At 32.2% G+C, this 26,608-nt stretch overlaps 1 protein-coding gene and 1 pseudogene across 4 annotated transcripts in view; one reads left to right on the plus strand and one right to left on the minus strand.

Annotated features, from left to right (window-relative positions):
* Positions 1-26,608, minus strand: part of Rps6ka6 (ribosomal protein S6 kinase A6) — a 99,446-nt gene that overhangs the window by 54,012 nt on the left and 18,826 nt on the right. For 3 of the 4 annotated variants that reach the window (XM_071606856.1, XM_027932120.2, XM_071606854.1), the window contains one exon: positions 9,335-9,394. In XM_071606856.1, the coding sequence (XP_071462957.1) occupies positions 9,335-9,379 (45 nt within the window). In that variant the 5' untranslated portion in view covers positions 9,380-9,394. Of the gene's footprint in view, positions 1-9,334; positions 9,395-11,613; positions 11,678-26,608 lie in introns of those variants that run through there. The other variant, XM_071606855.1, reaches the window with a different exon arrangement.
* Positions 19,876-21,863, plus strand: LOC114090075 (fatty acyl-CoA reductase 1 pseudogene; annotated as a pseudogene).

The raw sequence follows: 26,608 nt of genomic DNA on the forward strand, positions 1-26,608 counted from the left end.
AATAATTTTCATGTTACATAGGTAATCAAACACTCACTCTATTAAGAGATGTGCATAAACAGAGAAATTTTAGTTTTAGGTATTAGGAACCATTAATAAATGAAGTCAGAAAAAAAATATTAATTGACTCACAAAGTATGTCAATGGATGTTTCTTATACATCAAAGTAACATTTAACCAGATAGTTTTAAGTATTCAGTGATTTATAAATTTTTTTCTAAAAATAAGGGCTGAGGATGTGGCTCAATGATAGAGCATTTGCCTAAGCATGAGGCCATGGGTTCAATTTCTAGCGTTCACCAAAAGATACATAAATCTACTGAGTCTGCTTTACCATTTGAACAGGTCCTTTCTTTTTATAGTGGAGAATTTTTTTTAAATGTAAAAGTACATGCTCTGCAGCTGACATTTTGGGAATGTATTGAATTATGGTGTATTTGTATGGATCTTTACAATATATACACACCCCAAACAACAATAGATTACATGTTTTATTAATATTATGGACGGTTTCACTACATATTATGCCTATATTAGTGGTCTTCAAAGTATGAAAGTTTCCTCCTGTGGGAAGAACATTAGAAGAGACAACAGACTTTCTTTTGCTCACCTCTGCCATGCACAAACTAAGCACCTTTGACCACATCACAAACTGTACTCTACTTCAGTATTTTCAGATGACAAAGAGATCTTGTTAGATGGGTGTCTAGGCCTGGCTTCCATATTGAACACAATATACTATTTTCATGATTAAGAAGGCACTTCAAGTACTTTGCATGTTTAAGATCATTATAATAAGCATGGATCATGATAACATTAGGTTTTTTAAGAAGTGCTCCAAGTGTGGAAACAACTATATGCTAATTAGGTTCACCAAACCTAAACAAGTATTCCAAATAAAAAATGTTTATTCAACATCCCTTCCTCCCTTTATTAAAATCCACACATGCCCATCCTTTAAAACTGCAATATGTCTTTTGATTTTCAACAGAAGTACCCTAAAAGCTCCAAACAGTAAAATGCTAGTAGATAAGAAATAACACTCTTCCTAGCAGGCAGCTATCGTATAATAATGTTATAATGGGTTCTATATCTTGTCTTTCTTTCCCACTGGACTGTTAGTTTCTTCAATGCAGCTATTATCACATTCATCACTGTACTCCTAACATTTAGTATAATACTTGTTTGATCTTATGGGAGCAGAAAGCTAAACATTTTTATAAGAACAGAGGGAAGAAAAACATACTTTTAAAAAGAAAAACAGCTCTTACCAAACATATGAAAAAAGGTAATTCTGTTCAGTAACAGAGTAATTTGTTTCACTATATTAAGCATTTCATTATACATATTGAAATATTTTGTATACTTAAAAGCATACAATAAAACAAATTGTTTTAAAAGGTAAAATTAACCAATAAGAAAAATCAAAATTATTTTAAATAGTTAAAAAATTATTGGTAGATATTGTACAGAACAGTGGGTTTCATTGTAGTATATTCATATGTGCATATAACATAATTTGATCAATTTCAATCCCTAGTATTTCCCCTTGTCCTTCCCTCTTCCAGGCACCTGACCCCTTCCTTTATCCTAATGGTCTCCTTCTATTTTCATGAAATCTTTTTTCCCCTTTTTCCCCCTCTAACTTCCACATATGAGGAAAAAAAATATATAGTGCTATCTTTCCCAGTATGGCTTAAATGGATAAAACTGGAGATCATTGAGCTAAATACTTTCTAAAAAGCAGAAAAAAATATATATATCCAGAATTTATTTTTACTATACAAAGGAAACAGGAATTTCATTCTGGGTAATGGAACTCTGTGAATTTTGAATATCATTAACCTTCTGTTAAGCAATATTTATAAATTTAATAAAATGAGCATTTTCCCCTTAGAATGTGGATGATGTTAACAAACTTTTCCCATTATTCATAATTAGTACATTTATTACACTGTACTGTATTCAACACAAATGAAAGGCATAATAACCCATAACCTGTATTTTTAAATGCTGATATTAATTTAATACTTACCATTTGCCTTTTTAATAAATACATTTGTTCATAGGAAACTGAAAACTACACATTATATCACTAAATTATGGCAGGTTTGCCTTTAAGTAGATAGTACTTTATATTATAGTTTGTTTGTCTTTAAGTAGATAGTAGTATATAATGACCTATGTACACATAAGGATCAGCTACAGAAGAAAAATGCAATTGATACACTTGTTTGGATCACAGTTTGAGAGATTATGGTTCAGGAAAACTAGGGTAGGTAAGGCATGTCTACTTTTAAATCTCACCAGATTATTTTGATACTTGGCTAGATTTTAGGTGCTTCCAATGGGTAGCTAAAGTTATATATATATATATATATATATATATATATATATATATATATATATATATATATGCATATATATGTAACTTTATACTGAAGAAAGACACAAAATACATATACAGATATATTTAATGTATGCACATATGTATATGTAAGTGTTTATAGCTACTTATTACAGAGCTGTTTTTATCATTTGTATTCCACTTTTTTTTTTTACTGTCAAAGTAACTGATGCCCTCCTGTGTCACCATTTCCAACATTGTTTTTTCTTATTTCCTCAGTTTCCAGCCACATTCCTAACTATTGCTGAACATGTTGCAGCATGCCCAAGTTCATTGTTTACTATTATAATTTTGTTTTATTGTCTCTGAAACTCCCCCTTCGCTCTGTACCTCTCTACCTTTCTTCAGGTTCTATTCCAAAAGCTTAAGAGTAGCAACAATCTAGCTTTATATAAGGTAGTAGTTTACTTCTGAGTCTTCTGTTTTTCCCTAAGGGTAAATAATGCTCAAGAAAGTTCTTTATCTTTGTATAATAAATTTGTGGTATATCATCTTATATCCCCATGTATATACTCTTTTAAATTATACATATACTCAAATAATTGACAACATTCATTAAGCAATATTCTTTATCAGACACTGCTACACACTGGGGATACAGAGGTAAAATGCTTAGAGACAGAGGAGTCTGTCAGAACCATATCCTTAAAGAAATAAAAACCCACAAGCATGTTATGGGCTGAATCAGGTCCCCTCAAAATTGACATGTTAAAGTCCTAACACTTAGTACCTTAGACTACGACCATATTTAGGGGCCTTTAAAGAGGTAATTCAGGCAATATGATGTCATAAAGGGTGGTGCTTAAACTAATAAGACTGATATCCTTCTAAGAAGAAGAAATTAAGACACATCCACACTGAAGAAAGATCATATAAAGGCACACAGTGAAAGGACAAGTTAAAGAAAATCCAACCCTGCCAGCATCTTGATCTCAGACTTAATAGACTCCAGAATTGTGACAAAATACATTTTCATTGATTAAGCCATTTAGTCTATAGTACTTTGTAAGGGTAACCCTAGCAAACTCATAAATGGTATCTAATCTTAGTGGATCTATGAAAATAAAGCTGCTACTAGGAAATGAAGATTCAGAAACTACCAAACAAGAGACTACTATTCTATTCACATTAAATGATAAATCTAAGGCAGGAATGACTATAAGTTGGGTTAGTTCTTCCAAGCTTGAAGTAATTGTTTAGGAAAAAAATATGCCATTTCCACCACAAGAGAAACAGAATGATCAAACCTCTAAAATTTTTGATCATTTTTTAAAATTCAGGTGGAGAACAATGCTGCAACACTGAAAAAACATAATGATAAAGTAAAAAAATTAACTGCCAAATACACTACTGCTCTGTTTATTTGAAAACTGATTTCTTTAGGAAAAACAAATCACTTGTTAAAGAGAAAGAGAAAGAGCTGATAACAACCATTAATAATGTACTATACCTGAATCACAACAGTTTCACAGGATTATGGAATTAACCTCCAAAAAACAAGTCAAAAGAGAGGGGAGGAAGTGGGGGGAGAAAGAAACAGAGAGAGATTTTTAAAGTTTAAATGTTATTTTTAAAATAATAATAAAATATTTATCTGTAGAAAAAATTGCTTAGTAAAGCAATAAATATATGTGTAGACTGTGACCTTTGGTAAAAAAAAAATTTAAAAGATCATACTGAGATTCTAAGAAGCATTTAGTTATGGATTTGTTAAAGCATATGTGGAGACTCAGAAAAGCAGCTTGATGTATCCTTCTCATGCAGAAAAAAATTTAAGGGCCAGTGAAAACCAAGCCAAATAACAACATACTTTGAAAGAAGACTTAAGGTAATTACTATGTAAATGTCCAATGCCATTAGGTTGAAATAAATATATAAAAATAATACACATATTGGAACGTAATTGCGTAAAATGTAGCTTTGCAAACTTTTGTATTAAAGAATGGAAAGCAAAGAAGTGTGGCAAACTAATTTCTACTTGGGAAAGTTTATTTTTCTTATAAGTTCGTTAGTTTCTTCATCAATAAAATGGAAACAATATCTGCTCTATTTATTTCAAATCTGTTATATGAGGATCAACTGAGAACTTTGAACAGCTATTTAAAAACTAAAGCTACTGAACTTATTTATAATATTTATCTTTGTTTACTTCATTGGGCAGCATTAACTCTACCTTGTAGTCACTGCCCAATCATTTTTATGTTAAACAAAATAAATACTCATCAGTGAATTTTGCATTTTGTAGTACAGGGTTCTAAATTTTAAAGAAAGAGAAATGAATAGAAAACAAATACAAGCATTGCAACAGAAAAAATATTGAAGAATGGCAAGGCTACAGTGCCCATCAGAATGGAAAGGCAAATACAAGAAGAAAAATCTATAATATAGGAAAAGGTTCAAGCCCATACTTGAAATACTACCTTCTTAATACCCCACACGAGTTTAACTAAGTAAAACCAACTTGTAGAAGATCATTTTAAATTTTTTAAAATGTATTTCTTTCAGATAAATATAAGACTAGGATACACCCTGACATAACCACAAAAGCATGGAACACCACTGGCCCCATTTCATTCATCAGTACCTCCCCCAATTCCCACTCCCAGCTCATCTCCCTCTATTGCACTAATCTTTCTTAAAACCATTTACAGTTTACTTTTTTGTTGTTTATTTAATCAGTGTCTTGTGGATATACTCAATGCCAGGACCCACCATTCGACATCTATGTATACACATACAACAATTTGGTCAGACTCATTCCACTGTTCTTCTGTTTTCCCACCCCTTCTTTGTCTTCCTCAATCCTTTCATCTACTCTAATGATCTTCCCTCTATTTTGATGAAATTTCCTCTCCCTTTTTTCCCATTTCTTTTTTATTCCCCTCCATTATTTTGGATTAACTTCTGCATATCACAGAAAATATTCAACCTTTGACTTTGGGAGACTGGAGTATTTCCCTTAGCATGACAGCCTCTAGATCCATCCATTGACTGGCAAATGCCGTAAGGGCATTCTTTTTTATGGCTGAGAATACTCCATTGTGATTGTGTGTGTGTGTGTGTGTGTGTGTGTGTGTGTCACATTTTCCTTGTCTATTCATCTGTTGAAGAGTACTTCAGTTTGTTTCATAGCTTGGCTGTTGTGAATTGTGCTGCTATAAACACTGATGTGGAACATCACTGTAGTATCCTCATTTTAAGTTTTTTGGATATATAGCAAGGAGTGGGATAACTGGGTCATATGGTGGTTCCATTCCTAGTTTTTTGAAGAATTTTCATTCTGCTGTATTTTTTTTAATCATTATAAGGGGCATATATCAAGAATGGCTTTTCCAGGTACAATGGCATATGCCTGTAATCCCAATTACTCAGGAGGATTCCAAGTTCAAGGCCAGCCTTGAAAATACAGCAAGACTCAAAATAAATAATAAAAAGGGCTAGGGATCTAGCTCAGTCACAAAGAACCCCTGGATTCAATAGCACTGCCAAATAATACTAATAATTAATAATAATAATAATAATAATAATAATAAATTTTTAAAATTAAAAAATAGGCCTTAAAATATTAGGAAATTAGTTATTTTACTATACATTTTCAGTTAAAGGTAACATTTGTATTTCTGGGTAGTAAACTATAAATAAATTAAGAGACTAAATATCTTGCTGACCTTGCACTAATGGAGTAAAAAAAAAAGTAACCAAAAAAATAAATAACCATTAATTTAATCTTCCTTGGAAATCCTAAGATATTGATATCAAAATTATGTCTATTATTTCAAGGGAAAAAAAATTGGTACCAGGGATTGAACCCAGTGGCGCTTATCCACTGAGCCACATTCCCAACTCTTTTATAACTTATTTTGAGACAGGGTCTTGCTAACTTGCTTAGTGCCTTGCTAAGTTGCTGAGGCTGGCTTGAATTCGTGATCCTCTTGTCTCAGCCTCCCAAGACACTGGGATTACAGGCATGTGCCCAGATCCATAAAGCTTTAAATGTAAATATAAATGGATCATAAATTATCAAATGTAGGAGACAGATATACTTATTGTGAAAAAATATAAGAAATTAACTCATATCAGCCATCTTATATTAAAATAGATGAATGGTAACATACTTTTTCTAAACTTGATATTGTTAGGAGACTAGGTGGTAAAATTTTATATCAGATATCTTTTATCTGTGACCTGTTACTTCTTTCCCAATGTGAAGGTTGTTTTGAAAAATAGAAAATGGCTCATGATAGAGATATATGGAAATTATAATTGGCATATATTTCAGCTTTGCTGATCATATGTTAAATATATATGGAGCCCAGGAAACATCTGATTTAATTTTACTTGTTTTAACTGAAAAAAAATGACCAAATGACTATGAAAGTCTACAGTAACACAAGTTGAAATGGAGTAGATTAGTTGTCTAAATCAGTCAATCAGAAAACAGCATCAAGTCACACAGATAAAACAAAATTCAACTAGTGTATCTACTTATTTTTCAATGCTGGGGATTGAATCCAGGACCTCATGCATGCAATGCCCCTTCTCTATCACCAAGCTACATTACCAGTTCCTAATGTTCAAATCTAAAGATCACTGTTTAAACAACGTGTAACACAGAGCAGTTTTTACAATCCTATACTATTTTACAACAAGAACAAAAAAAAAAAGCCAATAAAAACAAACAGTTATGAGCATCACATTGGAATAAGCAATGACAACCAAAAAATCTTATAAATGAAAACAATTTTTAAAGGGATAAATTTATTCTGAGTCTGGTGATGCACACCTATAATCCCGGTGGCTAGGGACTGAGATAGGAGGATCACCAGGTTCAAAGCCAGCCTCAGCAACTTAGCAAGACCCTGTCTCAAAAAATAAAAATAAAAAAGAGCTTGGATGGTGGAAGGAGACCCTCATCATTATAGAAAAGAGCTTGGAATGTGGCTCAGTGGTTAAGTGTGCATGGGTTCTATTTCTGGTACCAAAAAAGAAAAAAAAAGGATAAATTTAAATGGTTAGTGTTTTTCACTCATATAGTTTTACTGATAAAAACTGTAACACAAAACCATCACACACCAAAAGTATTTCTTTTTAAGTCCAGCCATGAATTAATCAAATTTCTGAAAGTGTTTCTAATTCTATTCTCTAAAACTTTGAAATCTACCTTCTAGCTATTTAAATTGATGGCATGCAATAAATCATATTAGCATCTAACAATATATATTTTTACTATCTTTTCAATAAAATGTGTACTTCCTAATTTTAAGCGAAAATTAGAAAAGTGAATATATGAGTCATTCTACATTAATGGTTATGAATTTATTTTGACTTCCCATATAAAGATATATACATGTATACATACACAAAGTGCATGCACAAGCACACATATGCACACATACACACACACACACACACTTTTTATCCTCCTGTGGTGTAGCGCTAGTTGTTTCCTCATTAATTTATTAATGCTAAAATATAATAAGGCGCTCTTTTCTTTTTTAAATATTTTTAGTTGCAGACAGACAAAATACCTTTGTTTATTTAGTTTTTCTATGTGGTACTGGGGATCAAACCCAGTGCCTCATGTGTGCTAGGCAAGCACTCCACTGCTGAGCCACAACTCCAGCCCCTAAATTAGTCTTTTCTAGTGCTTTTTGTAGCTTTTTAAACTCCTTTTATAAAGTAGCAACATAAATATTTCTATGCCTCATAGCCCATATGATCTGTATATAAATATTTAGATGATTTTGCTAAGAGTTAATATTTGATTATATTAAAAATTAAAATGTTATTAAGTAAAATGCAAAAGCTAAAATGACAACATTATACTGCTTGTCAATTGAAAGTGTTTCATGATCACAGTTTACAGAGATAGTTACATATAATATTTCAAAGGAGAGTGTTGAACAAACCCAACTTCTGGCTTCTATGTTAGATAAATTAACTTAAAGACACATTTTACAAGGGAAAAAGAAATAAAAGTTAATTTTATACACAACTAAATGAGAAAACAGTGGTATTCCCCTTACTTCTTGGGGTGTACACAACATATAGCTAAACTAAGAGGAAGCACACTGTATCATACGTCTTGATTCTATTACTTACTAATTTTATCCTGTAGTATAAATCACAATCTCTCCAAATATCAATATACTAATCTGTGCAATGAAAATATTGCAAAATACTATATTCAAGGCTCATTCCAACTTAAAAAATCTATAACTATGTGAAAATATCTACAGAAATGACAACCATAAAAATTACAGCATAAATGGAAATGCCTACATTAGTCAGAATTAATTAGCTAGTCTTTAAAATAGTAACTTCTGAAATAATTTAAATTTAATTATCTCTGACATCCAGAAAATGGATTTTAAATTACTTCAGACTATTCTTAGAGTTCAATATTTCCAAATAAGTGCTCTTTTCTACCCTGATATTAAAGATAATCTTATTCAGTTTATTTCAGATGATTCTATATTTAGTAATACAGTTACTTATGTACTGTCAATTAAATCTTTCACCTATTACACTTAAAATGGGACCTATGGCATGTAACGTTTTTTCAAAAAATTTGTTTATTAAAAACATTTCAGTCACAAAAATTTCTGATGGAAAAATCTGTCTTCTACTTTAACTGCAGTTGATTATTAATAATTGCATTTACTTATTAAAAACTTACCTGAGGGCTGGGGTTGTGGTTCAGTGGTAGAGTGCTTGCCCAGCCTGTGTGAGGTGCTGGGTTCGATCCTCAGCACCACATAAAAATAATAAAATAAAAGTTTTGTGTCCAACTATAACTAAAATAAATATATTAAAAAACTTACCTGATTAACTATCATTAACTTATAGGACCCTTTTTTCCTTTCCCATTATTCTCTTTCTTTATATGCTAAAAATATTGCTTAAAAAATCAACATGATTACTTACATCGCAAGAATCTGCTTCTCCCTCGTCCATTGGCTCATCAACCATTTTAAGACCATTTACCTGAAAAACATCATTCAAAAATTGATAGTCAGGAATATTAAACCAAGAGTAATAACTAAGAGATATATAACCCTAGGCATTTCCCTTCACAATCTACTAAGGCCCGCACTTACTGAAAAACAGGAGGACAAAGGACACATAGGAGGTACTTAGAAAAGAAAAACTACTAATATGGTTCCCAGATTGACCTTAAGAATCCTTGATTTTTCAGAGCTTTATGTTTCATTTCATATTGTTTAGGACTTTGCTAGGACATATGATCATACACTAAGTACATTAATTATGTATTTTCATTAAGATTGTCCTAAAGAAAATGTCTATGACATAAAAAAAGTGTCACAGAAGAAATCTAGCTTGGATATGTTCAAGAAAATTAGAATGGAAATAATTTTACATTATTAAACTGTTATAAATTCCACTCCATCATATGAGTTCTATTTAAACATATAAACTACTACACAGAAGAAAGAATATACTACAGAAAATAGACATAAATGGCCATGAAAAGAAATTATTTCAACATACACATCTCAGTATATAATTAAACATATTCTTCAATCACTAATTAAGGGAAAAGTAAATATAAACAACTTAGATAAAGGGTCTACAAACTATGATCCATAGGCCAAATCTGGCCTGCTGTCTGTTTCTGTATAAAATGTTCCTGGAGCACAGCCACACCCAATTGTTTCTAAACAGCAAAACTGAACAGTTGTGACTGAGATCCTATGTCTGCAAGGCCTAGGATTATTATTTGGCCATTTATGAAAAAAATCTGCCAATCACAGACATAAGATGTTTGAAACAGCAAAATGGTCTGGGGAAAAAAGGAATTTTATCATTGTCCACTTCAAAGAGTCCAATAAAAAGTAGAAAAAAATGAAGTAAATTAAACAGAGCTACTGGTGAGAGTCAAATGGAATAAGCCCACAACACCTATCTCTCCCCTGATTATACCTAAAACCCTAGGCATAAAACAAAAGGAAACTACCTAAGAACTCTACAAACTAAGCAACAGAATTGGAAAAAAAGATCAAAATTTGAAAAATAACTGATGAGTTCCCTGACTTTATTTTTCACCTTTATCCCCCTGAAATTGACCCAAGGACAGGCTAAGCCATGGATCTCTACTGTACATGAACAACATTTCCCAGAGAAATCCTACTTTGTAGACACAGAACCAGGGGGGGAAAATGCACTTCTGAGGTGTTGAACATAAGGAGAAGCTAAGAATTTCCCATGACAGTCTTCTTTTCAACTCCCATTCCTAATCTAAGGTAAACTCCATTAAAAAGAGAACCTGTCTCTCTGAGGAGAGGAAACAGGAAAAGAGGATTCTGTAATAGGAAAGGCATGGAAGTAATCCCTGTTAGTTTTTTCACTATCTTCTTCACTTCATTCCAAGGGCAGAAAGACTAAGACTTTGAGACAAACTCATATCGCTTGCCAGAAGAACAGCATCAGGGCCTCTGAGAAACAAATAATTTGGAAGAAATAATGGGAAAAACAGAATGGCAGAAAGATATCTCCTAATTATTTGTATGAATTAATACATGTGAGGTTCAACAACAAAATGCATGTGCAGCAAATAGAACCAAAGAATACAAAAAAAAAAAAAGATTTGAAAACTGACCTGCACTATAAGCCATTGCTCAAGTTTTAGACCAACAAGTGAATTAGGAAGTGCACTCAGTAGCAAATGCACAATAATACCCAAATGCTCTGAAAACTAACTTAACATTGTAACAATTATCCAAAGAGGGGACGACAGAACTTAGGAGTATGAACCCAACAAGGTAATTTTCTTTATGAAAGAAACAAACACTAATGGATCAATTCCAAGATGCCTCTCATAGTCAAATATCTGTCAAGGATTTTAGAACAGCTGTATCAACTAAGATTTTTTTTTTTTAATAAAACAAAACATATCTGAATGTAATGAAAAATACTTCTCAGCAGATACATAGAAAGTAAATAAGAATCAATGTAAGTAATTCCAGATCCCAAAATCATAATATATGAAACAAAAAAAAAATACTGGATATAATCAATAAAAGAATGCAGATAGAAGTGGATACAGTAAAGTTGAAGATAGATAAACAGAAACAATCCAATATGAACACAGTGAAAATGATCAAACAAGCTACTATGCAATCCAGAAATACCACACTGGGTATATACTCAAAGGAAATAAAAATAAAATGTCAAATAATACCCACCTGCACCTGTACTCCCTTGTTTACTGCAACACTATTTACAATACACAGGATGTGGAATCAACCTAAATGTTCATTAACAGGTGAATAGATAAAGAAAATGCAGTATTTATACACAATAGAATACTATTCAGCCATAACAATCATAAAATTCTGTCAACTGCAACAACACAGATGATGCTGAAGAACACTGCACAATCTCATTTATATACAGAATATAAATCTAAAAAGATAATCTCATAAAAATTCAAAGCAAAATAGTGGTTATCCAAGACTGAGGGAAATAGTGGGAAGGGGTTTGGGGATAGATCCTTTACAGGTACAATGTTATTTTTAGATAGCAGAAATAAGTTCTGATAATAAGTTCAGCAATGTGAATATAACAAACATTTTCTTCATTCTCTGTCCCAAAATAATTAGAATTTGAAATAACTCACCATAAGGTAATGATAAAAGTTTAAGGCATTGGATACGCTCATTACTTAATTGATCACTAATCAAGATAGCACATGAATACATATATGCATAAAAAATAAATTAACAGAGCCTCAGACACATGGAACAATATTAAATGGTCTAGATCCATGTCATTAGTATCCCATTAAAAATAGAATCATACTAAAAAAAATTACTTAAAGAAAGATGTTCCTGTTCCTATGAAATGCTGAGAATAGGGAAATCTATAGAAATAGAAAACAGAGGTTGTTCAAGGCTGATATATGTGGAGATGAAGGTAATAAAAAAATAGTACAATGGTCATTTTGGATGTGATGAAAAATTTGATGTTTGCAAACATTTGTTAATATAATAAATATATCAGATTATATATTAAATGGGTGAATTATATGATATATGAATTGCATCACAATAAAGCTCTTTTAAAAAAGCATTAATAACTGAAAATGTACTAAATTTATAGATTTAAGATCAAAGAACCCTAAACAGGACAAAGTTATAGAAAACCACCCAAAGACATATCTTTTCTTTTAAATATTTATTTTTTAGTTGTAGTTAGACACAATACCTTTATTTATTTATTTTTATGTGGTGTTGAGGATCGAACCCAGGGCCTCGCACATTCTAGGCGAGCACTCTATTGCTGAGCCAGTCTCAGCCCCAAAGATATATCTTAATTAAGCTACTCTAAACCAAAAGAAAAATGGGAGAAAAAATATTGAAATGAGAGAAAAGTTTTAAATAAAGGGAACATCAAATTGACTGGCTGCAGATTCCTCAATGAAAAATCATGGAGGTCAGAAAACAGCTGAAGAACATTCACCTGAGGAAAATGGAAATGCATGTTAACAAATAAATCTGTATATGAATGACTAAAGCAGTTTTATACATAACTGTCATATATTGGAAAGAGTCCATGTGTCTTTGATCTGGTAAACTGATATTAATCATCAATAAAAATGAGAAAACTACTGATACCTGAGAATATATAGATGGATGTTAAAAACGTTTTGCTAACTCAAAGAAGTCAAACCCAAGTGCTAAATATTGGATGATTTGTCTACAAGACACTGAAAAAGGCAAACTACAGGGAAATAATTTATATCATTAGTTTCCAGGGGTTGGGAGTTGAGTAAGGCAACTCACTACTAAGCAATAAAAAGGAATGATTTATTGATACACTCAACAACATGGGTGAACCACCAAATATATCATTGTAAGTGAAAGATGCAAGATACAAAATGCTATATAAGGTGATTCTATTTATAGCATTCTCAGGCAAAACTATAAAGAATGGAATAGATTAATGGTTGCCAGGGGTTAGGGCATACTACAAAGAGGCACCTTAACGGGCATCGGGTGGTGTGCCAAGGGGGTGAAGGAACTACTCTGATCTTGATTGTGGTGGTAGTTACACAAAGTTATTTATATAACTACATTTGTCTATCCTCAAACCACACATGAAAAGGAGCAAATTTGAGTATGTGAAATTTTAAAATCAACATATTTTAAGGCAATTTACACAATTTAATGAATATCATCTAATGGAAACCAAGTAAAGCAACTAATGATGTCTATTTTTCTAATTTTTAATTGATTTTATTTTTAAATACACGACAGCGGAATGCATTACAATTCTTACTACCCATATAGAGCACAATTTTTCATATCTGTTTGTATATATAGTATGTTCACACCAATTCATGTCTTCATACATGTACTTTGAATAATGATGTTAATCACATTCCACCATCACTGCTAACCCTATGCCCCCTCCCTTTCCCTCACATCCTCAGCCCTCCCATGTTCCCCCTCCCTACCCCACTATGAGTCAGACTTCTTACATCAGAGAAAACATTCAGCATTTGTTTTGGGGGGATTGACTAACTTCACTTATCATTATCTTCTCCAACTCCATCTATTTACCTGTAAGTGCCATGATTTTATTCTCTTTTATTAATAAGTAATATTCCATTGTGTATATATGCCACATTTTCTTTATCCATTCATCCACTGAAGGGCATCCAAGTTGGTTCCACAGTTTAGCTATTGTGAATTGTGCTGCTATAAACATTGATGTGGCTATGTCTCTGTAGTATGCTGTTTTTAAGTCCTTTGGGTATAGACGAAGGAGAGGAATTGCTGGGTCAAATGGTAGCTCCATCAGTCCTTTTCTTATTTTAATCTCTGCAGCATATTACAGGTGACCAAACTCCTATTGGATTTTTTGGCTTCTTTGATATCACTATCTCATTTTCTATTTCTTTATTTTCTTTAATTGCTCTTTTTTCTATATCCTTGAAACATAATAACTCCTCAGGAAATGCAATCAATTTACTCATGAATCCAAGATTTACTCAGATACTACTCTTCTCAACTGCATACTTAATAGTTCCACTAGTTTATCTTACATATGTCTCAAAAATAACCAATACACAGAGGAATTAGTGTCCCCCTACAAATATGCTCTCCCTCTAGGGTTCCTTATTTCTATAACTGATGCCACTATCTTACCATTTTACCTCAACAAAACTGTCAAAGTGGTGTGTGTGTGTGTGTGTGTGTGTGTAATTTTTTTCATGAGATAGATTTGTCATTAATATTGAGCATTCAGCAAAATAGTCCAAAAGTCAATAAGGCTGAATCCTGATAATTATACTTTTACAATAAAACAACACTAAGGATTATCTAAAGAAAAAGTGTTATGCATAGAATAAAGATGATCCATCAAAAAAGAAAAACACTGCTTTCCTCTGTTACCTAGTGGTTACTTCCTATTCATACCATCTTATGACTAATTTTTCATGAAGCTGTGGGTCTGAAGGCACTAGAAATAAAATAAATTTGAGTCAAGAAGATCTCTCTATCCTGGAAATCATCTCTTATCTCCACAAATTACCTTTACAACTCTACATTTTTTTTCCATTTCATCTACCCTCAAGGTACCAGATTTTCAATATAAATTATTCATTCCTAAAGAGGACCAGAGTATTTACTGATCCTTACTAAAACTTAAATCATTTCTGCCCATGTGGAAACAAAAAAAAATATTTTTATAATTTTCGCTGGAACAATGAACTTTTATTTCAAAAATAAAATATGTAATTTTACAAGTAAAACAAACATGTTGTTTCCCCCAATGAAGTGTTAAATGGAGAAGAAATAATTTTCTATAGAAGAGTCTAGAAAACTGATCAGTAGTTGTAAGTACAATAATATTTACACAAATACTACAAAACCCAAGTGAATAAACTCTCATGTCAAAGCCTAGTGAAGAATATTTTAAATTTGTTTTTGTTTTATCAGAAAAGAATTAAATAACAAATCTTCCAGGCAGAAATAAACTGAGTTGCTGTAATCATCTAACCTCAGAAAATCATGTGGGTCACTTCAAATCTATCATTTTCTTACTACTTATTGACAAACACAGGTCATCAGGGAAACCTAAACCGAGAAAGAAAAACAATTTTTCCCTTAAAATTTTTAGAATTGGAGGTGGTGTGGAAAGTGAAATATAAATACATATATTTTTGGAAAGGTTTTACTACTATCTGGCCATAATAGTATGATACAAACCTACCCATCAGTCTTACATACAAGAGTAAAGTAACAGAGCTCATAGCATGATGCTAAAAAATACAATGAAGTAGTAAAGAGATACACAAATAAGGAAAAACTAGGGGGAAAGTAGGAAGAAATATGGGTGATGGAATCTAACAATGTAATTAACAAAACCTAATAGTTTTCTCAACAAATTTGAGACTGTTATAAATTTAAAAGTAATCTCCAGGATCCTTAAAATGTACCAACTAAACAAAATCACTGTATTCATATAATACCTAATATTAAAAATGTTTAATACATTGGCATTATAAGGAAAAATTGTTTAATAAGCTTTATGTTGCCTGATAGCCTTTGTAATACTTTATAAAGAGTTCATCAATTTTTATTCACTTTACATAGCTAGAACAAATTGTATCTAAAACTTAGAGGTAGATTCGTATCTATGTCAGCATACTGAATTAAGCCTAGGACAAAACAGAAACCTCCACAGTTGATCAATGTGGCAGACACATTCTAAGATGGGTCCCCAGAATCTTCACCTCTTCATGTCCATGCCCTTGTATAATCTCCATCCTCTAGAGTATGAACAGAACCTGTGGATAGATTCCACACAAAATAATATGGCAAAGGTGTTGGGATGCCACTTACATGATTACATTATACCATAAAGGTCTCTAGAGACTTTCCTTTTTAACGATATTGAAGTAGTCATATGATATGGGACTCCAGCCAGCTCTCTACGAGCTGAGAGCAGCCTGCAGTCAATACCCAGCAAGAACCCAGAGCCTTCAGAGTCCTACAATCACAAGGAAAGGAATTGTGCCAAGAATCTGAAGGAGTTTAGAAGTAGATCCTTCCCCACGCAAGCCTCTATATAAGAATGTAGGAAAGCCAAAACCTTAATTACATGTTTGTGTGACTAAACAGAGGCCCTGGCTGAGTCACACCCAGATTCCTGACCCACAGAAATTGTTGATAATAAATGTGTTTTGTTTTAATCTTCTAAATTTGTGGTGAACTGTAAGGTAACAACAGATAATTAATACAATCAATATTATTGGACAAAATACTGGTGATTTAAAATTATCCCCCAAAACAGAGTTTTGGAAAAAAAATTATATGTTAATACTTTTAAAAATACATATTTATTAAGTTTATGTGCTTTTTCTCATTTTGTAGATATGAAACTGTCAATTACATGGTACTAAGTAACCTAGGAAAAATAGTAGAGTTAAATTTGTGTTAAAATATTTGACCAATAGGGCTACCTAATTAATTTTTGTTTTAATTAGTGAGATTGAGAAGTCACACATTTGCCCTTTAATTTTGCTTTCTGATAAATCAATTACTAACTTAATAAGTACATTGTAAAGAACATTATTTCACACTCTTTTAATAATCAGGGATATTTCAGTATCTTATCTCTCTGAACATAAATTATCAAATGCACAGATTTGTGGTTATAAGAGGCAAAATATAGAATACAAAAAATTAACCCCACACATATCATGGAGTTTACTTTTTCAAATACATTCTAACAAAATGGAACCTCTGTATAGCATTGGTGATAATGTAAAATAGTATGGCTACCATGAGAAACAGTATAGGTATCCCTCAAAATAAGCAAATAATTAACATATTATATAGCAATTGCACTTTGGGCAAATATCCAAAAGAAATGAAAGCAGGATGTCAAAGAGGTACTTGTACAGCCATGTTCATCGCAGTATTATTTGCAATGGCCAAAAAGCTAGAATGTGCCTAAGCATTTACCGACTATCAAAAGATGAATAAACAAAATGTGGTACATTCATACAATGGAATATTATTCTGTATTTAAAAGGAAAAATCTAACATGGGTGAACCTTGAAGAGATTATATTAAGTGAAATAAGCTAATCACATAAATAGAAAGTTAAATCTCTAGTCATGGGTATCCAGATTTAACCTCCTTAAGGGCAAATAATGTGCTTTATTCTTGAAGCAGACATACTACAGTGGTATCATGAAAAAAAATCAGTGCTTTAGGATCCAACTGAAGTAGATTCACATTCTATAGGTCTACTTTTACTACGTTGGGAAAGTTTCTTAAACTTTCTTAGTGTCAATCTCTTCATCTTTGAAATAAGCAACATAGAGTTGTTGTTGAAATTAATATGTTTCTAAAGCAGCTGGCAGTGTTTGACACATGCTCAGTAAATGTATGATCTGTGAATGTTTTTCTACCAACAAACAGAATATAGGAAAAAAAGTATTTTAGTTAATAATATCACCAAAGGAAAGTACCATTGCTATGGAAAACAATATGGAGGTTTCTCAAAAAATTAAAAAAAAAATAGAACTACCATATGATCCAGAAATCCCACTCATGGGTATATAGAGTCATGTGTTAATTAATCATTGGAACTAGTTCTGAGAAATGTACTGTTAGGTGATTTCTTCATTGTGTAAACATCATAAAGTATTCTTAAAAAAACCATGGTGGGTAAAAAATATCACCAGGAAACACAATCTTACAGGACCACTATTATATACACAGCCCTTTCACTGATCAAAACATAATTAGGTAGCGCATAACTATATATCCAAAGGAAATTAAATCAGTAGGTTGAAAAGATACCTGAATCTGTATGCTTACTGTAACAGTATTCAAAACAGTCAAGATATAAAATTAATCTAAATGTCCACCAAAAGATAAAGAAAATATGTATATTTATGCAATGAAATACCATTTGGCCATAAAAAAAGAATAAAATCCTGTTGATTGAGGCAACATGTATGAGCCTAGGAGTCATTATCTTAAATGAAATAAGCCAGGCACAAATCTAAAGACAAATGTAAGCTAAGTCCTAAAGCTTATCTGAAATGTCTGGGACCAGAAGAGTTTTGGATTTTTGATTTTTTGAGATTTTGGAATTATTTTTAATTTATTTTTCTCTTTTTAAATTTGCAAATACATTTTAGCTATCTTGGAGATGGAACCTAAACCTCAAAATTTGTTTTATGTATGTTTTATAGACATACCCATTTTTTTCATGCAGCACTAAGCACTAAACATAGAACTTTGAGTATGCTAAGCAAACACTCTACAACTGAGCTACATCCACACCTCCCTGAACATAATTTTTTTACCGAATGTTTTCTCTGATATAAGGGGGGTGACTCAAAATGGGTAGGGAGGGAAAGCATGGGAGGAAGATTATTTCTAGATAGGGAAGAGGGGTGGGAGGAAAAGGGAGGGGGAAGGGGAAAAGCAAGGATGGGGGTATGTGATGGTCATCAGTATACAAAATACATGTATGAAGATTTGAATTTGGTGTCAATATACCTTATATACAGAGATATGAAAAATTGTGGTATATATGTGTATTAAGAATTATAATGCAAAAATAGAGTAAATGTATAATGGCATAATTTGGCGTGAACATACTTTATATACAGAGTTATGAAAAAAAAAATGTTCTGTATATGGGTAATAATGAGTATAATACATTCCACTATTGTCATGTATTTAAAAAATTTTTTAAAAGATTTTTAGTGTGTCTCATGTGAAGTCTGGTATGGAATCCTCCGTTTGTGGCATCATGTTAGCACTGGAAAAGTTTGTGATTTTGAACCATTTTGAATTTCAGATTTTCAAATGAAGGATGATCTCTCCAGTGAAATTTAAAACACTGATTTTAAAGAGGGAGAGAGTAAATAGTGTTACCAGAGGCTAGGAAGTACACAGGGGATGAAAGGGTAGGGAGACATTAGTCAATAGGACAAAGTTACAGTTAGATAGGAGCAATAAGTTCTATTGTTAGCAGACAACCAGTTAATAATATTTTGTTCAGAAATATTTGGAACATTTCTTTTACAAAGAATTGATAAATTTTTAAGGTTATGGATATATTAATTACCCTAATATGATCAACACACAAAATATATCAAAACATCATACTATACCCCTTAAGTATGTATAATCATTACGGGTCATTTAAAAATAAATTTAAAAAGGCACAAAACCAAAAAATGTTATTTGTATACAAAGTAATACACTATAAATAAAAACTTACATAATCATAAGCTTCTGACCTCACTGTTTTAGTTTTAATATGTCATACTTTTGTGAGAAGATTACTTTTAAAATAATGATAGAATTATTTTTGGTTAACTTGTAAAGAATCTGTCAAAGGAACCCAAGAAAGTACATACATAGTCTTGCATATATCCCTTGCTTTAAGAGTAACAAATTGAGGCGAGTGAGGAGAGCGCGGCGGCAGCGGCGGCGCAGCCATCGCGGGATTGCCGGGGGAGAGCGAGGCCTGAGTGTCTGCGTCTAGGGTCAAAATGGTTTCAATCCCAGAATACTATGAAGGCAAGAATGTCCTCCTCACGGGAGCTACAGGTTTCCTAGGAAAGGTGCTTCTGGAAAAGTTGCTAAGGTCTTGTCCTAAGGTCAATTCAGTATACGTTTTGGTGAGGCAGAAAGCTGGACAGACACCCCAAGAGCGAGTGGAAGAAGTCCTTAGTGGCAAGCTCTTTGACAGATTGAGAGATGAAAATCCAGATTTTAGAGAGAAAATTATAGCAATCAACAGCAAACTCACCCAACCTAAACTGGCTCTTAGTGAAGAAGATAAAGAAGTCATCATAGATTCTACCAATATTATATTCCACTGTGCAGCTACAGTAAGGTTTAATGAAAATTTAAGAGATGCTGTGCAGTTAAATGTAATTGCTACACGACAGCTTATTCTCCTTGCACAACAAATGAAGAACCTGTAAGTGTTCATGCATGTGTCAACAGCATATGCCTACTGTAATCGAAAGCATATTGATGAAGTAGTCTATCCACCTCCTATAGATCCCAAGAAGCTGATTGATTCTTTAGAGTGGATGGATGACGGACTAGTAAATGATATCACACCAAAACTGATAGGAGACAGACCTAATACTTACATATACACAAAAGCATTGGCAGAGTATGTTGTACAACAAGAAGGAGCAAAGCTAAATGTGGCGATTGTAAGGCCACCAATTGTTGGTGCCAGTTGGAAAGAACCTTTTCCAGGATGGATTGATAACTTTAATGGACCAAGTGGACTTTTTATTGCGGCAGGGAAAGGAATTCTCCGAACAATGCGTGCCTCCAACAATGCCCTTGCAGATCTTGTTCCTGTAGATGTAGTTGTCAACACAAGTCTTGCGGCAGCCTGGTATTCCGGAGTTAATAGGCCAAGAAACATCATGGTGTATAATTGCACGACAGGCAGCACTAATCCTTTCCACTGGGGTGAAGTTGAATACCATGTAATTTCCACTTTCAAGAGGAATCCTCTCGAACAGGCCTTCAGACGGCCCAATGTAAATCTAACCTCCAATCACCTTTTATATCATTACTGGATTGCTGTAAGCCATAAGGCCCCAGCATTCCTGTATGATATCTACCTCAGGATGACTGGAAGAAGCCCAAGGATGATGAAAACAATAACTCGTCTTCACAAAGCTATGGTGTTCCTCGAATATTTCACAAGTAATTCTTGGGTGTGGAATACTGACAATGTCAATATGTTAATGAATCAACTAAACCCAGAAGATAAAAAGACCTTCAATATTGATGTACGGCAATTACATTGGGCAGAATATATAGAAAACTATTGCATGGGAACTAAGAAATATGTATTGAATGAAGAAATGTCTGGCCTTCCTGCAGCTAGAAAACATTTGAACAAGTTACGGAACATACGGTATGGTTTCAATACTATCCTTGTGATCCTGATCTGGCGCATTTTTATTGCAAGATCACAAATGGCAAGAAACATCTGGTACTTTGTAGTTAGCCTGTGTTACAAGTTTCTGTCATACTTTCGAGCATCCAGCACTATGAGATACTGAAGACCAAGAATTTAGCTTTAGAACATCTATGCATATGGTGGTCTAAAAATGCACAAAATGTAAAATGTACTTAAAGTCATCTCACTTTTTGTCAAACATTAAACCATCTTAGATTGGAATGTGGAGTAAAGTATGGTACATTTTATGTAACATTTAATGTTTATGCTCATAAAACCTTGTGAACACACTGTGGTATGCCAGCTCAAATCTGTAATAGCCACCAAAACCATAACTAAACGTTTTGATCCCTGGAAAGAAAGGGATAGGGTGAGGGCAAGAGTAGGAAATAGGAACCCTGACCAGTATAACTGTGCAATTTTTGGGACATATTAATTAAAATATGCCTTAACATAATTTCTACTATTTAGTGCAATGGGTAGCATTTATTTGGATAGGAATACTAGCTAAGTTGGTAGATGTCTGATTCTTTAATGTTCAATTTTTTTTTTCATCAATTGAAGTGGGTTTGAGTTTTGTTAAGACTATAACCAAACTATTTTCACTTCATCCTATAAGTTATTGAGTGATATCAAACATGAAAACGTGTTCCAGTTTTCTTTTTCTGATTAAATGTCCAGTGCATATCATTTTTCTATAAGTAATCAGTTGCTTTATAATGAGAAGGCTATATATTATTCTAAAAACCCACTGGATCTAAATGGGTTTGAAAATCCATATCAATATATGCTGTGTGTTTTTAAAGGACAACAAAAACAAATTCATTGAAACTGTATCAAAAAGAATAGGAGTACTTTTTTCTTGTCCACATTTCAGTCAAATAAAAATCAATCCTGTGAGATTGTGTTTATATATTGAAGCAAGAGGATTTTTTAGGACTTTATTGGAGGTGGGTGTAGGGAAGGATTCACCATACTTGGGCTCTCCTTCCTTTATACATTATATCATAGGACTTTTAAAAGGCTTGTACTGCTTTTCAAATGAGATCTGAAAGTGCATTATTGTGGAAGAATGTATTTGCAGCTACTAATAACATCAAGAAAATGTCCTTGTGTGTAAGTAAACACATTAATTTTGACCTTGAAAGCTGAATTCCTTAAATAAAATAATACAAAATGTGTATAAAATTAAATAAAGGACTTTATTTACATACCATATAAAGTAGCAAACTGTTGAATGAGTTTGAAGATATCATTTATTTTTTCTGCATGTGGATTTAGCTTTAGAAAGAAATGCATTATAGAAACAAGTAATAGCAAGAAAATTGATGTATATTTTAATGATACATTATAATTCCCTTTAAATTGCAATAGTAGTTTACTATTTTAACATATATTTGGTTTAACAGATTGTTCAGCATTACACTGTTCTAATTAAGCTGATCAAGTTGTATTATATTTAAATCATCAGCAATGTATCGTGAATATGTTTAAAGGGTTCAGTTCACAGTACAAAGTTACATGTAACTTCTCAATTTCCTTTGTCAATTTAAATGCAATGTATAAAAAGTTTATTTTGATATTGTGGAAAAACTAAATGTAAAAGAAATCACCTTCTTCCATGCAGGTGTATAATCTTGAAAAAGAAAAATGCTTCCATGTTGAAGCCAGATTTTCTGTAGTAAAACTTTTAAACATTATTTTAAAAGAAAAAAAAAAGAGTAACAAATTGAAGCCAGTCATGGTGTTGCATGAATGTAATCCCAGCAGATCAGGAGGCTGAGGCAGGAGGATCACAAGTTCAAAGCTAGCCTCAGCAAATTATTGAGGCTGTAAGCAACTCAGCAAAACCCTGTGTCTAAATAAAATATAAAAAAGGGCTAGGCATGTGGCTCAGTGGTTAAGTGTTCCTTGATTCAATCCCCAGTACTAAAGAAAAAAAAAGAAATAAAAAACTGGAGAGATTTAAAAATAAGCATCTCTGTGTATTTTTTATGCTAACAACACTCTCAATTTCTCTTTAAGTCTTTTAGCAAGGCATTTCCAAAAATAAGGAAGGGGGTGTTTTGCATTCACATAAAGGTTTCAATTTGTGAACTAAATTTTAAACTACCAAATTTTTTCAAACTTTTATTAATAGGTATGGTCGCCAGGAGACTATTTACCTTTTCAATCTTTTAGACTGAATTCCATAGTTTATATACTGTTATGGGAAATTTGATGGCATTTATAATTTCATGCAAAATGATTCACTTTGATCCTTTCTAGTTTTCGTAATGATTTTGTTTTTAAGTTCTTAATGATTTTACCCCAATAGGTTAGTCTTTTGAAACACCCCCACCTAACTATTGTCACTGCTTCAAGGAAAAGTTTAGAAAGAGCAATTCTGGGAGCTGGGGTTGTGGCTCAGCAGTAAAGCACTCAACTAGGACGTGCAAGGTGCTGAGTTTGATCCTCAGCACCACATTAAAAATAAATAAATAAATAAAGGTATTGTGTCCAACTATAATTTTAAAAAAGAAAGAAATAGCAACTCTGTTTCAAGTCAATCTGATAGAGTTGTCTCTTAAAGAGAATCTAAGGATGGGGAAAGCATATATAGCCTCCAGGCTTATCCTTTATGTATTTAAAAGCAATTATGAGTTTTGCTACACAATGAGTTAGCTGAAAAAAAGTCAATATTCATATCCAGGCATAAAAACAGAGTCAAAGTTAAATATAAATGATCTTTGACATATTCATCATTTTGAGTCATGTATATGTTTTTGAAAATCAAGACTCAATTACAAATCTTTCCTTTTTCCTCCATCTTACCCTATACAGACATCAATGAATAAACACTGTCTTATTAAGTTTCTTATTCATCTATCAGACTATAAGCTCCCTAAAAAAAGTATCACACCTTATATACTTTGCTATCCCAAGATCTAGCATACTGTCTAGAAAATAAGACATCCTGGAAAAATATTTATGTAAAATAATAACTAAATTTGGAATCTAAATGAATTAAATTTATAAAATAACTTCAATAACTGCATACTTTTCCTTAGATTTTCTTACTTGAAATGTCTAAAAGCAACTTTGAAAGCTAATTTCATAAAGTTATTTTCAGTAAGTCATTTTGCTTATCATTTCTGACTCTTAATTTTAAATTCTAAAAGCCAACAGGAATCCAGCTCATTCAAAATTATTTTTAAAATGCAGAGCTTGGATGAGTCATAAGATTTTTTTCAAAAGAATGTATCTTAGTATTTCTTCATATTTTACAATGTGCATGAAATAATTTCAAAGGGTTAGCAAGATTATTATAAACTTCTCAAATTATATCCTAAAGCTGTTTGTCTATACTTCAGAGCATGTGCTAAATTTTGCCAACTGTTGTATGGCTTGTTACCTAAGAACTATTTTTATTCCTTAACATCTTTTAAGATTTCTTTTTAAAATGATGAAGAATATATGACAGAGGTCTGAGTTGTTGGCTCACAAAATCTAAAATATTTATCATTTGGCCCTTTCTGGAAAACATTTAACATTCCTTGGCCTAAGTATACAATTTTAATGAGCATAAACTAAAAAATATGAGACTCCATTACCAATATGATTCTGCAACCTGTACACTCAGAAAAATGAGAAATTATATCCCATCTGATTCAAATGTATGATATGTCAAGGTCATTGTACTGTCATGTGTAACTAATTAAAACAAATAAAAAAATAAAATAAAAATATGCACAAAAATTATCAAGTTGACCTAGAAAGAAAATAATTAAAATTATTTACTCTGTGTGATTATACTCATCACAGTACACAAAGGATATTGCTATATCCAGAATATATTCAGTATTTCATAAAATTCAACCAGTATTTTCAACTTACTTTTACTCCAGTGTTCCTTATACCTTTGTATTTTTTTCTTAAAAAGTGGCCAGAAAAGTGAATTCTTGTTTCTTTTCTTTTTCTTTTTTTAATATTTATTATTCAATTGTAGTTGGACCCAATACCTGTATTTATCTGCTATCTATCTATGTATTTATTTTTATGTAGTGCTGAGGATTGATTGATTTGATTGAGGATTTATTTTTATGTAGTGCTCTACCATTGAGCCACAAACCCAGCCGCAAATTCTTGTTTTTCAATGCATTTTTAAAGCTAATAAGACAACCAGACTTGGTTGGCATAAAGTTGTGAATTTATCTTGCTGACAGATTTAGAAGCTGTTAATCTTAATAAAAGACTAATAGATAAGGATATTTAACTCACATTTTGGAATTGGCATAATTCAGCCAAATCATTTTAAATATTTTGTTTGAACCATAGTACTGTTAACAATATTTAATACAAAGTAAATCAAGCACACCAGTTAGAATGTAAAAACTGAAATGATGATGATGACTTGTTTTTCTCAAATTCAAAAGACAATGACACCCAAGTTGTAAAATTTATTCAATCTGGATAAGCTCTGAAAATATTACCCTAATACAAACATTACTGTCTATCTTCAGAGATGCTGTTATTTCTAGAAAAAAAAATGACCATGCTATATGGCTTCTTAATAAGCTTTCTGAAACTTAGAGCCTAACCGTTTAGATAAAAGGGCTAAAGTCAGCTAGTTTTATGTTGTCTAACCAAGCCCATGTTTCCCAAGGTTTGTTTATATAGGGATCAGGATGTGGCTCACAATAGAGCACTTGACTACTAGATACAAGACACTGGAATTGATCCCCAGTACAACAATAAAAGGGTCAAAATATGTTGTGTACCTGTAATTCCAGCTACTCTCTAGGCTGGAGATGGGAGGATCACTTGGAACAGTAGTTCAACATTATACAGGTAATGCAGTGAGAACCCATCTCAAAAAGAAAAGTCACATAAACTATTGTTCATATTGTAATCCAGGTTCTGAACAACTTCATTTTGAAAATAATAACAATCAGAATTGTTTAAAACTTCTGTTATTGCTATTACAGCCATATATATTTCATGCCAAAATTTCAATATACACTAGCAACTAGATATGGAATATACAAAATCAAACATCAATGAATTAGGAACTACCATTAGTTCTAGGGTGAAAACCAGCCACATAGAAACCTCATCATTTCAATATCAATGTTGAGAGTCCAAGATACCTAAGAGATCAAAAAATTGAAAGCAACTTATTTAAATATTAATATTTTTAAAAGACCAATGCATTAGCAAAAG

Source organism: Marmota flaviventris, chromosome X (genome assembly GCF_047511675.1).
Source record: "Marmota flaviventris isolate mMarFla1 chromosome X, mMarFla1.hap1, whole genome shotgun sequence".
Lineage (NCBI taxonomy): Eukaryota > Metazoa > Chordata > Mammalia > Rodentia > Sciuridae > Marmota > Marmota flaviventris.